Source organism: Eptesicus fuscus, chromosome 2, assembly GCF_027574615.1.
Source record: "Eptesicus fuscus isolate TK198812 chromosome 2, DD_ASM_mEF_20220401, whole genome shotgun sequence".
NCBI lineage: Eukaryota > Metazoa > Chordata > Mammalia > Chiroptera > Vespertilionidae > Eptesicus > Eptesicus fuscus.
In genome coordinates this window covers 22899858-22916606 of record NC_072474.1, presented here as the reverse complement: position 1 = coordinate 22916606, position 16749 = coordinate 22899858, and the positions used below count along the sequence as shown (strand labels likewise).

The 16749-nt window shown below is 38.3% G+C and overlaps 1 protein-coding gene across 1 annotated transcript in view; it reads left to right on the top strand.

The window, feature by feature from the left end:
* Positions 1-16749, top strand: part of MALRD1 (MAM and LDL receptor class A domain containing 1) — a 640413-nt gene that overhangs the window by 51574 nt on the left and 572090 nt on the right. Inside the window, exons 6-8 of the mRNA XM_054724807.1 lie at positions 362-458; positions 14651-14752; positions 15619-15765. Of these exons, the coding sequence (XP_054580782.1) occupies positions 362-458; positions 14651-14752; positions 15619-15765 (346 nt within the window). The remainder of the gene's footprint in view (positions 1-361; positions 459-14650; positions 14753-15618; positions 15766-16749) is intronic.

The following is a 16749-nucleotide window of genomic DNA, read 5'->3' as shown; positions in this document are numbered from 1 at the left end:
CTAAGTAGTATGAACACATGGGAACCAAACTCAGAGGATGATTATAGGGCAGAAGCCAGGTGAATGTTGTATCATTTCACAAACATGTTACCTAACCTATGCTAGACATGTGAGACACAGAAATGACTGTACTTTTTCCAGTCCTTTAAGCATTAACACTTGGATCCCTTTCTACTTGGAACTGGAATGGTTACCCAAGTGCTTCTAGGAAGTGATGTTTCTTATTTGTAGGCTCTCTACCTTAAGATTGTGAGATAGTGATGTTCTTTGCTTTGTATTTTTATTTATTTCTTTTGTATTTTGGGGCACGTTGTTTTCCTTTCTTTAAGCTTTGCAAATCATTTTATTTTATTTCATGTAGGTTGTTTTTCAAGGTCAAGTGATTTCAACTCATGAACAGGATGAAGTAATAGCTATTGATGATATATCTTTCAGTTCAGGCTGCTTGCCTGCAAATGGTAAGAACTTTTTATCATTTTGATCCTCATTGTGTAGAATAAATTCAGTGCAATACAAACTTTGTAATGACTTTGATCTGCTCTTTATTTTTGCCTGATGTTTTAGAGTGTCCTGTTTTCCATTGTGTAATAAATTGTCTAACAATGACTAGATCTATGCCAGAAGTGAATATAGGCTATTCTTCACTGCCTCTGATGCTATAAAGAGTTGAAGGGAATAATTTAGTTTCAGATTTGAAACCTCGTAGCAGTGTTTACACTGGCTAGTTAAATCTTACCAAGAGAACTCTGTGCTTTCTAGCAAAATGAGAGAAAACTGGCCTCCACAGACTTGAAATTGAGTTCTTGCAGAGTTGATGTGATCATTACATTGAGAGACATAAATGGAGATATTAGTTATAATTTATTTTCTAGTTAAACTGAGATAGCTACATTGATAAACCACATATATCAGATCTAAAAATGATCCATATTGGTCCCTTAATTATATTAATTGAACTAGAGGCCCATTGCACGAAGATTCGTGCAATAGGCCTTCCTTCCCCTGGCTTCACTCCTAGCTACCCGGGAGCCTGCAAGTCCTCCCTCCTGGCTGGAGCACTGTTCCTGTCGCTTCCTCTGCCCCCCCCCCCCGCCTTCCTCCTCATAGCAGGCGTCCTGCCCCGCCAGCTGCTCTGTGCCTGCATATGCAAATTAGTTCTCCATCTTTGTTGGATTAATTTGCATACTCACGCCTGATTGGCTGATGGGCGTTGCGGATGTATGGTCAATTTGCATATTTCTCTTTTATTAGTGTAGATAGTATTTAATTCCCCATTCACATTGTTATCAATAGAAAATAGCAGTGTTAAAATTTAATTTGGTTAGGTAAAATGAATGTAGTTTAAGAATCAGCAATAATTATATATATATATATATACATATATATATATGTGAGATAGTTGACAGAGTTTTTTTTCCTTCCTAAATTTTATTTTATTGTAGTATGATTTATCAGAATAAAGATAGTTATTTTTTAGAGAGGATTCCAAGTTCTAATTTGGTGTAAAGATATGGTAATTATAGTAAATATTTCAAGAACAGAAGAGATGGATTGGTCTACTTGAGAGAAACCAAGGAATCTTGATAAATGGTGTCTGTATTGTGCTTGGATTTTAAACAGCACTCCTACTTAGGATAAGGGCCTACAAATATGTAGCACCCAGAACAAGATAGGAGTTGATGACATTGGAACACATAAAGGTCTCTTTCATCTTTGCATTATTTGTGCTCAGCATATCTTAGCTAAGAAATCACTATATGATAAATTGAATATAGATAAATTGAAATGGAGAACTTCAAGGGGACAGAATATAACTCACTCATTTCTAGGAGTAAATAATTGAAGTATAAACTTCAATGCCTTGTCACCAAATGAAGATAACATTTTTAGGCTTATCAGAAGGAATGCAATATATCAGTATAGAACACATAGTTAACTTCAGGCAAAGCAAACTCTAGTGACTACTCTGCTATTTAAATCTCCCCTAATATGCCTTCCTCTGTTACCCAGCATGGTATTCCTGGGTCCAGAGCACAGCCAGCTTATGCTTAATTTTTAATGAGACTCTGGCTCCAGACCTTGATCACTTCATCAGTGTCTTGATATATCTCAGCTTCATAGTTTCTGCAGAAACTGGAGTCCACCAAAGTGATCCCTAACTAGTCCTAATCATTGGCCATTCTAGCTAATCACTCTCAAAGGTGAGTAAGGCAATAAAGTCAGCTATTGGTTGGACTTTATGAACTGTTAGGAATTTAGGAATGGGCTGCTGTCATTGAAATTATTTGCATTACAAATTTACACAGGAGCATGCTGGGGCTGTGTTTTGGAATTGAAATCACCTGTAACAGGACCCTACTATTGTTTCAAACATGAACTTTCTCTCCACATTTGGCCCTGGGAACCAAAGCCATTTCCCTAATTACCCAAGATACATATACTGGGTCAAAGGCCAATGTAAATGAACCACAATAAATTACAAAAGACAAATGCCAAGTCTTTTAGTAAGCACTCAGAAGAGCTCTATAGAATTATTATAGAAGTAAAAAAGCAATAGTAGTAGAAGTAAGAGCATCAGAAAGTTGGACATTAAAGGAAAAGTTGTGGTCAAATAGAAAAATATTTCAGCCTACAATTTCTACGATAATAGTTTTAGATAATGTTACCATATTGTTTTTGAGATGGTGTGAAAATAAAGTTCACAAAAGTTGAGGCATGAGTTTTAAAGCTAAATATTGGCTAGACCTTTCACATTAATATTAAATTGATACAAAATTATAAAATTTGGGGCTAAAGAAGAGAACTTAAAAAAAAAAAATCCAAGACTGAATTCTTCGATGAATATGGAAAGCAGTATGGATGAGTATGGATGACACAGGGCAATAAATTGGGTATCATGAGCCAAGACATTTTTATACATGGAAGAATAAATCAGTGTGTAGGAGCAACAATGGGGATTTAGAGAAATGGCAAAATTAATTTTGGGCCTTGTGTTTTATGGGGCATTGGAAAAGGATGTCAGCCCTTGGGAAAGGTACAACGGAAGTGATCTTATGGAAAAAGCTAGTATTCAGGTAAGGTCACATCATGTGTTCTTTAGAAGTGAGTGTGCAGAAAGTTTTGTATTTTGTTTCTCAGAGTGAGCAGTGAGGGGAAAACAGTGCTAGGAGTATTAATAATGGAGAAACAGGATAAAGCATGATGGGATAGAATTGGCATTTGGATAGAATTGCATTTTGCAAATGGCAGGAATGTGAGAGATGGTAAAATTATGTAACATTAAATTTCCAAATGAGGCTCTCCAGTCAAGTTCAGGCACTATCATTATAGACTAAATTTAGGTATTAGAATTACATGGAGAAGTGATTGATTCTGGGCTTCACTACAGACCTGCTAGAAGGGAATCACTGAGGATGGGGACTGTATTTTAAATAATGTTCTCAGGACATTTCTTGTGAAGCTAGCCAATCTCAGGTTTAAGATTAGAACTAATATTTGGGATGCTATTCTTATGTTGATTATTATACTTGACAATGACTGCCCTGGGTCAGAGCTAGCTATCTAGAATCAGAGGTTTCTTTCTCATGCAGTCCTGGTGATTATGGTCAGGATAGGGGAGCATCAGAGACGTTAGGCAAAGCCAATGCACATGTTCTGTATATCTCCATCAGAAAATCCTACTCCAGTGGAGGGTAGAGTTAAGAATGTATTTGGATGCAAGAAAACAGAAATGTTCTCTTAGGTGACTTAAGAAAATAGAGGAGACAGGTAGTTATGGTATAGTTTCTTCAATACACCACATTAAATACTATTTAGTACTAATTATTAAAGTCAGGGAACAAGGGATTTCCTTGGTATTTGCCTGATGCTTGTCATTTGATGGTCACCAAATGACTGTTGAAGCTCTGTACATTTCACAGGACAGGAAAAAGGAAGAAATGGGAAAAGTCCATGTTTTTGACCATTTCATTGGCTAGACAATTTTCACAGACTTCCATTCTCCAGCACTGTGAGAAAATAAATATCTGTTGTTTAAATCACGTGTTCACACCGCCCAGTATATGGAACTTTGTTGTGGCAGCCCAAGTAAACTAAGATGTCTACTAATCATGATAAATAATATGTTAATACAATATATTAAAAATCAAAATTAATGAAAAAATCAATATCAATAATGAACAAAATTTAAAATTATTGAATAAAGACAGGATTAGTATTATTGAAATTTTCAGGCTCTGATTTAGATTGGTCATGTACTACTGGGGCCACAAAACAAAACTTAAGAATTTTAAAACAATTGAAATCATATAAAATATATCCTCTGACCAAAATGAAATTAAATTATAAATCTGAGAAATCCACAATTATTTGGAAACTAAATTATACACATTTAAATAAAACATACTTCAAAATAGCCAAGTACTTTGAAGTGAATGAAAATGAAAATATAATACTAAAATTTGTGTAATACAGCTAATGCAGTGCTTAGAGGGAAATTAATAGGTATAAACTTATTATTAGGAAAGAAGAAAGATCCCAAAGCAGTAATTTAACTATCCATATAAATCAAGTAGAAAAAGAACATGTTAAAGCTAAGTCACTTAATAATGGAATTAAAAATGGGAAATAATAGAAAAAATCATTAAAACGAAAAGTTAGTTCTTTGAAAAGGTAAATAAAATTGGCAAAATTCTAACCTGTTCAAGGAAGAGAGTAGACATATATTAACAATATCAGGAATGAAACAGGGGCAAACATTAAAGACTCTACAGATATTAAAAAGAATAATAATGAAGGAATACAACAAATAACTCTCTGAACATAAATTCAACAATTTATATGAAATGGACATATTCTTTGAAAGTCACAAGCAACCAATGTCACTGAAGAAGAAATTGATAATCTGAATAATTTTATATTTATTAAGTAAATAGAACTCATAGTGAAAATCTTCTGTTAAAGAGAAATCCAGGACCACATGGTTGTAGTGAAAAATTGTATTGAATATTTAGGAGAGAAATAACACCAGTTTTATATTTTCTATTCCAGAAAATAGAAGTGAACACTTGTCATCTTATTCTGTAAGAGTGGCTTAACCCTAATCCCCAAACTAGACAAAAATATTATAAGAATACTAAACACCAACATTTCTATCACAAAAAAATCTTTACTAAAATATTAGCAAATAGAATCCAGTAATATATAAAAAAGATAACACACCACAATCATTGGGAAATGCAAGACTAGTTCAATGTTTGTAAAGCAATCACTGTAATTCACCATGTTGACAGACTAAAGAAAATAAGCACAAGATGATCTCAATAGATTCATAAAAGCATTTGAGACCACTCAACATACTGTCATGATTAAAAACCTCAGCAAAGTATGAACATCTTTAATGGAATAAAGGGCATGTACAAAAACTCAACAGCTAACATCAGAAATAATGATGAAAAGATGAATGCTTTACCCCTAAAACTGAGAACCAAGCAATGATGTCCATTCTTAACACTTCTTTTCAACAGGAAGTCGTAGCCAATGCAATAAGGCAAGACACATAAGTAAAGCATGCAAGTGGAGCAGAAGGAATAAATCTATTCATATCTGCAAATAACACAGTTGTCTATAACAATGTATCATAGAATTTATATTTCAAAAAGCTTCTGGAACTAGTAAATGAATTTATCATAGTAGTAGGATGTAAGGTCAGTATAAAATCAATATTATATTTCTATAGTATGGCAATGAATAATTAGAACTCTGTTAGAAAAATGGTGCTATTTGTAATACAATCAAAGTAAAGTTTTGCATATAAATCTAACAAAATTTATGCTGGATCAGTTTTTTGAAAACTCCCAAACATTGGTGAATGACATCAAAGAAGACCTGACTGAATAAGTGGAATTTAATGAATTTGCAGATACTGGCTCTCTGTTTGATAAAATTCATAGAATACCAAAAATATGAATATTACCATATGTAAATTAAAAGGAAAATTTTAAAGTAACTTTTTAATTTAAATTTTTTAATTTTATCTTTATTGTTGAAAGTTTTACAGATGTCTTCCCATTTCTACCCTATTTACCCCCTCCTCCCTACTCCTACCACCTCCCCAGGTCTTTTAAAGTTGGGAAAATTTTGATAGTGAGAATGTATTACATAGATTAAGTGTAGTATTAGCTTTAGAGGGGAAAAAAATAACTTTATTATTTTATTATATGTACTTTTTACTATTGAAATGTCAATGACTTTCTTCATAAAAATGTTGGATATAAGTATTTTAATGGTTTCTGAACATTTTGCAAAGTGTACAATAAAACTAAATTCTTTTTATAATATTAAAGAACTATTTTAGACTATTTTCACATCTTCAAACAGCATCATTGTAAATTACCGATTTTCTCAACACATAAACATTCACTGTACTTTTATTGAATAGGAGGATCTCTGTAAACTTTGCCCACGTAGCAAGTATGGAAGAAAAAAAAAAATCAAGGTTTGTGACTGTGACTAAATAAGAAAGTTCTTAATCACTGCTTCTTTAATAACATTAACCCGTGAATAAAGGCTTATTATAATTTTTATAAAGATTGAATGCTGTGGCCCATACTCAGAATATTTTGAATATTCTGTGAATATTTTTAGATTGGTCTGCCTTTGTCAAATATATAAATACCTCAAATATACAAATCATCTCTTAATGAGAATCTGCATGATGCATATGTTTTATCCAGTATAGTTAAATAACTAAGAACCTAAGTACCTTTTTCATCTTATTAACTTCTAGCTACCCTTTAAGATCTAATAACTGTTCACTGAAATCCATTACTAATTTCTAATTTAAGAAAATTGACAAAGAGATTGCCTAAAGCCCCTGGAGTCAAAAGTGAATGTTGATGATAACTTTAACTGTAGTGACCTTGAGAATTCCTTCTCTACCAGCGGGAGTCTGGCCAGTTTCACATAACCTGCTTGTACAAGATTAGATTTGAAGGATGGCAGGCTCTAGACATGTGGCCTCATTGGTATAGAGACCTTAAAATGTTTGGCAAAGCTTCATCCTACTGATCATGTATCATTAATGGAGAATTAAAAAAAACACAAAATAATTTTCTACAACTAGATTGTGGTGCATGTTAGAATGAGAGAGAAAAAGTGTGAGGAGGGAGATAAAATGAATATTACCATAAATACAAATAATTGACATTTTAAATAGTTCTGAGCTCTGGATAAATGCGCTAAATAAAAAATGATGTCCACGATATTAAGTGAATGATAACTTATACCCCCACACCATTGTGTTTATGGTTGTAAATTCTAGTTTTGGATCCAAAGGTAACAAAAGTGGTTGACATTGATGAAATATATTTAATATGAATAGGTATAAGCTAGATTCTTAATTCTTGCAATTTATACTTGCCTGTTTTGCTATTTTTGTTTACAGTACCTTTGTTGTTGTTTTTTTTTTTTTGTCTTGTATAAATAGTGAAAAACTAGAGATAATATACAACATTTAAACTATAGCCAATATTTAATTATGTAGCTGTAAGGGGGAGAAGATTTGTAGCTATTATACGAAACTATAGAAATTACAGTTTTGTTTCATGGTAATTGTTATTGTGCCATGTTAGTTTCATTTATTGCCCACACTCCCTTAATTGCATATGCAGTTTTATTTTTAGTGGCTCTTCCATTCAGGAGGCTTAGAACATTAATCATTTGTAAGCTTTCATCATGAAAAACCAGATTATGGATGTTATTTGCAAATCATTTTCATAACCAATTGCTTCAATTTTATTTCAAATAAAAATGCAAATAATTTACATAGAGTATATGACATTTAAAATTTTTTGTCAAATTTTTCTTAAGTTATTTATTTATCCATTCACTAATTAAGTATATAATGAGCACATATATTGTGCCAAAGAAGTTTTTTAGACATTGGGGAGACAGCAGCAAAAATAACAAACAGTAATTCCTGCATCCACGGAACTTAAATTTTAGTCAGAGGGAGAAAGACATTAAGCAAATAAACAAAAAAGATATTTTATTTCAAGTGGTGATATGTGCTATGGGTAACAATAAACCACAAAACCAAGATAAGAAGTGCTATAAGTGAGGGTGAGATGAAGTTTTAGAATAGTCAGGCATGGTTACATGGAGATCATAGTTACTGTGCAAAAAAGCCAAGTTGTTGAGTGAGCAAGTGATGTGTATACTGGAAGTACCATAAATGCAGAGTTTCTGAGGATGAACATGGTTTATATGAGGATGATCATGGTAAAGACTTTTGTGTTTATTTCATGAAGGTTAGAAAGCCAGGGAAGGGTTTTGAGCAGAGGACACATGATCTGACTCACATATTGGGAGAAAGGCAGAAACAAGAAGGCAAAATAAGAAGTTATTATTGTAATCCATAAAGAATGCTGTTACCTTCAACAGTGGTAGTTGAGGTGGTAGGATACAGTCATATTCTTAATGTGTTTTCTAAACAAAGCAAAGATATGCTGATGGATGGTGTTATTACAGTAAGAGAGACGGAGATGACTGCACAGTTCTTGCCTAATTTATAAGGGTTGAGTTGTCATGAACTGCAATGGGAAAGAATGTGGCAGGAGAAAGTTTGGGTAGAGAAAATGAGAACTTTAGTTTTAGAAAAGCAGATGTCTTTGAAGGAGCCAAGTCATCAGGATGATATTTATATTGGAATCCAATAAAAGGTCTGGGCATCCTATCTAATAAAAGAGTAATATGAAAATTGACCATACCTCTGCTATACCCACAAGCCACGCCCACCAGCCAATCATGAGCAAGTATGCAAATTAACCCAACCAAGATGGCTGTGGCCATGGAGTGAGCAGGAGACTTGGGTTTCCCCGGCAATGGAGGAAGCCAAGCTTTCCGCACACCCTGGCTGGCCCTGGAATCCACTCAAGGCTACAAAGTTTCAATTATAGACAATAAATAAATCCCAGATACCAGGGCCTCTGCTTGGGTCACCGGGGGGTGTGGTCGGCCTGCAAACCACCACAGGCCCCTCGCCCAGGCCACCCCACGCCCCAAGGGAACCCCCACCCTGATCCGGTTCACCCTTCAGGGCAAACCAGCTGGCCCCCACCTGTGCACCAGGCCTCTATCCTCCTATCTAATAAAAGAGTAATATGCAAATTGACCATCACTCTAACACACAAGATGGCTGCCCCCATGTGGACACAAGATAGCCAGCAGGGGAGGGCAGTTGGGAGGGACCAGGCCTTCAAGGGAGGGCAGTTGTAGGCATTCAGGCCAGCAGGGGAGGGCAGTTGAGAGGGACCAGGCCTGCAAGGGAGGGCAGTTGGGGGCAATCAAGCCTGCAGGGGAGGGTAGTTAGGGGTGACCAGGCCGGCAGAGGAGGGAAGTTGGGGGTGACTGGACCTGCAGGGAAGGGCAGTTGTGGGGGTGACCCAGGCCTGCAGGGGAGAGCAGTTGGGAGAACCAGGCCTGCAGGGGAGGGCAGTTAGGAGTGACCACGCCTGCAGAGGAGGGCAGTTAGAGGCAAATAGGCTGGCAGGGGAGCAGTTAGGCATCAATCATGCTGGCAGGGGAGTGGTTAGGGGGTGATCAGGCTGGCAGGCAGAAGTGGTTAGGGGCAATCAGGAAGGCAGGCAGGCAAGCAGTTGGGAGCCAGCAGTCCTGGATTGTGAAAGGGATGTCCCAGATTGTAGAGGGTGCAGGCTGGGCTGAGGGACCCACCCACCCCCCATGCACGAATTTCGTGCACCGGGCCTCTAGTAAATTAATAAAAATAAAAACCATCATCCAAATGTGCTTGCTTTCAAACTTTCCAGCTTTCTCTGTTCTCTGAACTTGGTATTTTATTCAGTTTTTTCTTTTGCTTTCATAGGCCATTTCTATGACCAAAATCACTGCCTCTGACCAAGTACTTAAGTAATTTCTAGAACTCCTACATTGTAGATCCCCTACATTCTATGACCTGGAGTTCTCTTTCCTTTCATGTGTAATCCTCTTCTCAGTCAAGGAAGGCAGAACATACAGAGATAATAAGCAAGCCAAAGAAATCTGGGTCTAAACCCTGGCTCAGTTCAATCCCTCACTGCTAAGTGGCCTGAGACAAGCCACTTTATCTTTTTGAGCCCCCGCTTACCAATTTGTATAGTAATCATATTACCTACTAGCTATGATTACTGTGAGAATTACAGGTTATACCACATAAACTCTCTTATCTAATGACTATAACATGGCATGCATTAGATAAATGTTAATAATCCTACATAATAAAAATCTAATATGCTAAGTGTCCGACTGTTTGTTCGACTGTTTTGACCGGTTGCTATGATGTGCACTGACCACCAGGGGGCAGACTCTCTGACTTGTAAGTTAGCTTGCTGCTGGGGTCTGGCCGATTGGGACTGGGCGAGATGGGCCGGACACGCCCTGAAGCCTTCCTGCAGTCCCTCCCCACCCCCATCATGCACCAGTGATGCCCCTTGGCCTGGGCCCTCTCACAATCCGGGGGCCCTCAAGGGATGTCGGAGAGCTGGTTCTGGCCCGATCCTTGCAGGCCAGGCTGAGGGACCCCACTAGTGCACAAATCTGTGCACCGGGCCTCTAGTAAGATATAATTTTATGAGTCACTTGCACTTGGGAAAAATTTTAAAGGTGTGACACTATATGATACTAACAAGAACATGACTGTAGAGAAGAGATATAAGGACTGAGCTCTAATGCTTTGTGTAACCTTGAGGAGATATTGAAAACCAAAAAAGGAGTCTGAGAATGAACAGCTAGTAATTTAAAAGGAAAACCAGGAGAAAATTTATGTATTGGAATCTAGGGAAGAAGGAGGGTGATCAACTAGGCCCAATCCTATATAATAAAGAGGTAATATGCAAATTGACCATCATGCCCTTGCATAAGATGGCCGCCTCCATGTGGTGACAATATGGCCGCCACAAGATGGCTGGCAGGGGAGGGCAGTTGTGGGTGATCAGGCCAGCAAGGGAGGGCAGTTAGGGGTGACCAGGCTGACAGGGGAGGGCAGTTGGGGGTGACTGGGCTTTCAGGGGAGGGAGGACAGTTGGGGGGACCAGGCTTACAGGGGAGGGCAGTTAGTCGTGACCAGGCCGGCAGGGGAGGGCAGTTAGGAGCAACCAGGCTGGAAGGGAAAGGCAGTTGGGGGTGACCAGGCTGGCAGGGGAGGGCAGTTGGGGGTGATCAGGCCAGCAGGGGAGCAGTTAGGCGTCGATCAGGCTGGCAGTGGAGTGATTAGGGGGTGATCAGGCTAGCAGGCAGAAGTGGTTAGGGGCAATCAGACTGGCGGGCAGGTGAGCGTTTGGGAGTCAGTAGTCCCGGATTGTGAGAGGGATGTCAGATCTCACAGGGATCGGGCCTAAACTGGCAGTCAGACATCCCTCGAGGGGTCCCAGATTGGAGAGGGTGCAGGCTGGGCTGAGGGACACACCCCCACCATGCACGAATTTTGTGCACCAGGCCTCTAGTACTACTATATGTCGGGTATGTTGGGGAGGGAAAATTAAATACTAGATTTAGCAATATAGAGATCAGCCTTTACATATGCAGTTCCAGTGGAGTGGTGGGTAAAAAAGGAAGGAATAAAGTTCTGATACATGTTACAACAAGAACGAACCTTTAAAACATTAAATGCTAAGTTGAAGTCAAACACAAAAGGCCAATATTGTATGATTCCATTTACTAGTATATGGAATGTACTGGGCAAATCCATATAGATAGCATATTACTGGTTGCTAGAGGTTTGTGGGATGAGGAGGAGAGAATGGGGAGTGACTGTTAATGGTTATGGGTGTTTTCTTTTTGTATAATGAAAATGTTTTGGAATTAGCTACTGATGATGATTGTAGAACATTGTAAATGTACTAACAGCCATTGAATTGTATGTTTACAAATGGTTAAAATGAATTTAATGTTATGTGACTCTTACCTCAATAAAAAGATTTTTGACAAAAACCTTATTGGAACAGATTCAAGAAAAAATGAGGGGGGGACAAATTGGTGTGGAGTCAGTGAGAATATGAAAAACTTAGACAAGTTAGTTGGAGGGGCTTGTAGGGTAGGAAGTTTCCTTAGGATGGGTGAAATTTTGGCCACTTACTGTACTGAAGCTATTTCCAAGAGGACATGTTAGTGTAAAGGAGAAGAGGAAATTGCTGGAATGATTTCTTAGATAGGCAAGAAGAGATACATTTACTATATGAATGAATGAAAGGAGTGGGCTTAGAGTGGAGCATGGCTAGTTGACCCACATTACAGGAGGAAAGTCATGTGGACAGCTGTGTAGGTAGATTGATGGCGGTACTTGTTAGTTTTCTTCTGATTTTTCCTATGAAATGTGAAGCAAGATGATTAGCTGAGAATGATGAGGTGGAATGAAGGATGATTAACTGAAATGAAAGAGGAGGTGGAAATTTAAGGAGGGGGAATAGTGTCTAGGAATAGAGTAAAAGGAAAGAATTAGAAAAATGTAGTATGGCATTGCCATGATGCAATGAAATGAGTAGTCATGAATATGTAATTTTAATCATAATGATTGTGGGTCTCTCTTCACTCAAGTTCTGCTGCATAGATGTAAATGGAGTAGGTAGTGGGTTTTTGTAGATCCAAGCCTATCCATAGTGATGCTATCAACTAGGAGTGCGTGGGGCACTCACCTGGGCCCTTACTACTTGTGGCAGCCCTTGCAGACATTTCCCTGCCTGGAGCCAAAATTGTGACTGGACCAGTCCTTGTGGTGGTTGTTTTTAAGATTGTAAGATGCACCTCAGCAACAACCATCAAGGAAGTTTGAAAAAACAAGGTTCATTAGTCATAGGTCCTGGAGGCTCATCCGGGACCATACATTTAGGTCATAGTGGGAGAGAGAGAGAGAGAAAGCGAAAGCGAAAGCTGGCCAGGGTTTCTGCCTTTATTGGAACCAAGGGTGGGGGGACCTAGGGTTTTATGGGTCCACTCTTTATTGGTGAATTTTAAAAATAACAGCAGGGAAAGGAAAATCAGGGTCAGTCCAACAGTCCCTTATCTAGGTCAATCAGGGCTTTCTAAAATGGGAACTTCATGGGTTGGGGCTGCCTGGTTCTTTATCTAGTTGTGTAGCTGGCCATGTGTTTATTCAAGGGGATGTCTTTGAAATGGGTGCCTCAGTAATCAACAGCTTATTGTTAGGCATTTACATGACAATCAAAAAGCTAACTATCCATTACTTGCACTATGTGGAGAATTGTACTTTTCAGTTTTTGCTCCAAGAGAATGGGGAAGCATGAGAAGAGCCAGGATGACCGGCTGTCTAACATCTGTAAGAAAGGAAGAGAGAACATGAGAGAGGATGAAAGGAATTGATAAGATTGTAGGACCATTAGCTGGTAGGGCCTGGTGCTGTCAAAACATTGTTGCAGTTGAGATATGAGAGGGAGTGAACTGGAACAATGGGGATGAAGGTTGTGGAGTGGGTCACTTGTAATTAAGATCAAGGAAATGTTATTAGTAATGATAATCCTCCGAGGATTGGTGGCAGGGGTTGTTTTTCATCAGCGTTCTCCTTCACAATCACCAATAAGAAGAAATCAAGAAATGAAGAAGAATAGAAGAAATGAAGATGAATATTGAAATGACAAAGAATGACAGTGAGACAAGGGCTAATGCCATCAAGGATTGAGCTGTAGTGCTTAGTCTGTAGATGACTGCAACAAGCTGGCACAGAGAGTGAAACCCTTTGATGTCCAGAGATTCAAAGCTGAGTATTTAGGAAGCTGAGTGAGAATTATCTGGAAGTGGCTACTGGTACAGGAAGGACACCTATCCACTTTTAAGTTCTGTGTTGGGAGGGCTGTGGGAGGAAAGGAGGCACTTTTTGAAAGGGCTGCAGGGAAAATAGTTCCAGGGCAGATCCTGCTTCCACGCATTACATCTGATGTAAGTACTGTTAAAGAAGACACCACACATTACATCTGATGTATGTACTGTTATCCTTTTAATAATATGCTGTTAGTTTTTATGTTCAGACAGGTTACTTTGGTAGGGATGAAAGATTTGGTTTTAGCATTCAACACAGAGATCTGATTAAATCCCAGAAGCATTAGCCTGGTTTATATATCTTTTCTCTGTGTAATGGGTCCACCTAAGGGATGATGCTGCCATAAAGAAGATTTGGGTGGAGAATGCTTTGTAGAACAAGTGTTAATCCTATATAATAAAAGGCTAATATGCAAATCGACTGAATGGCGGAACAACCAGTTGCTATGATGTGCACTGACCACCAGGGGGCAGACGCTCAACACAGGAGTTGCCCCCTGGTGGTCAGCGCATTCTCACAGGGGGAGCACCGCTCAGCCAGAAGCTTGGCTCATGGCTGGTGAGTGCAGCGGCGGTGGCAGGAGCTTCTCCTGCTTCTGTGGCAGTGCTAAGGATGTCCAACTGCCAGTTTAGGCCTGCTTCCCAAGGAGTCTGGACCTAAGCCATCAGTCGGACATCCTCTGAGAGCTCCTGGACTGCGAGAGGGCGCAGGCCAGGCTGAGGGACCCCCCTGAGTGCACGAATTTCATGCACCGGGCCTAGAGTGTCTTAATAAATGAATAACTCCCCCTAGTTGCATCTGCATCTCACTCTTTAAATTTAACAGATGAAACTTTACCGTGTCAAGAAGCATCCATCACCAAGCAGGAACTATGCCATCCTGATACAACTCTCTGCAGATCTGACTCTACAGATGCAGGATTAAGATGTAAGTGTTAAATTGGCATACCCACCTTGTTGTTGTGTGATCCATTCATGAGACTCAGATCCCTAATCCTATATAATAAAAGCCCAGTCAAGCATGAATCGACCAGTCGCTAAGAGGTGCATTGACCACCACTTGGTCCCTTTCCCCCCACCCAACCCCCCTGCCTGCAGGCTCTGATCGCAGGATGGTGAACGGGGAACCACAGGGAACCGGAGTGGGTGGTGGAGGGGTGGGACTGGGGACTGGCGAGTGGGCAGAAGATGGCCCTGATCACAGGCTAGGCCTAGGGACCCTACCCGTGCATGATTTCGTGCGCTGGGCCTCTAGTAGAAATATGATACTCACTTGTTATTTGGTATTTGTTGACATTTATGCCCAAGTTTTAGCTGGAATGTTATTGGAAGATTGATTTATTCAACAAGTGAAATATATTAAATATATCAATTTAAGGTAATATTATTTTGTAAAACAGTTCCACTAAAGACCATTTTGGAATTTTATATGCAATGATTCTTTAAAATCTCAATGTGTTTATGAATAGTCAATGATATAAATAAAATTATTTCCATAAATTAGTTAAGGTCAGATATTATGCTATTTAAAAAATCAAAACCAAAGCACTTGTCCAAGGAAAGATAGAAAATTTTAATTTTTTATGGCAATGCAATGGTTCTCATTTTGGAGGATGCCCATTTGAGTGAACTGAAGAACTTGAAAAAATAGAATTGCTGGTTCATTCTAAGGTTTATTGAACCAAAATTTCCAGATATGAATTTGTGTGTAAACCCCAGTGTAACACCAACCATGGCAGTAACCACTCTCATAGACAGTGAGAGTCCACCAGGATCTTTCTTGCCTCTCTTTAGTGTGTCAGCCCTGTGGATTTGAATTTGACACGTGTGGCTGGGCATCAGAAGCACCTGCTGGGCACATTTCCTGGTTGCGCACAAATGCAAGAAGAGTTCCTGCTTTAGAATCTACAACTCAGCAGGATCAGAGTAGTGATGATGAAGGTAGGAATAAAAAATAATATCTTTTATATATTATTTTTAGAATTGTACTTTATTGTTACTGTATGCAGACATTTGATCAGGGTCTTGATGAACATACTGAGTATATTTTATTGAAACTATATTTAGTTAGGTGTCTGTTAAGATAGACATTGAAAATAGGAAAATCAATAATTTCACTTGATTTAGGAAAAATTACACTAGGTTAATTAAGTATTTTAATTTGGTAAATTTTATTATTTTTTATCATCAGGAGATAATAGATTTTGCATGAACAACCACAAAAAATAAAAAAAGGTTTATCAACTCTATTAGCTATCCCTATCCCTGCAGTATTGTCAATGAGTTTCTTCCTTTTATTCTAACACTAATTTGTTATTTCTGGTGCTTTTCTCTTTATTGCCTTTTTTTTGGGTAGGGGTATTGTTAGTTATTTTTAAAAAGTATAATTTAAAATTTCATTCCAGCAAAAACTAATCTACTTCCATGTAGATTTTATTGTCCCCATAGTTTTGCCTTTTCCAGAGTATCATATAGTTGGAGTCATAAAGTATAAAGCCTTTTGAGATTGGCTCCTGAGTAATATGCATTTTCATTTTCTCCATGTCTTTCAATGGGCTCAATAGCTCATGTCTTTTTAATGCTGAGTAATATTCCAATGTCTGGGTGAACCACAGTTTATCCATTCACCTACTGAGGATGTCTTGGTTGCTTTCAAGTGTTAGCAATTATGAATAAAGCTGCTCTAAACACCCATGTGCAGGTTTTTGTGTGGATCTACATTTTCAGCTCCTTTGAGTAAATACCATGGAGCACAATTGCTGAATCATATGGAAAAATATGGTTAGTTCTGTAAGAAAACATCAAACTATTTTCAAAAGTGTCTGTGCTCCCACCAGAAATGAATGATATTTCTGTTCCACTGCATCCTCTCCAGAATTCGGTGTTGCCAGTATTTGGGATTTTGGCCATTTTAATGGGTGTGTA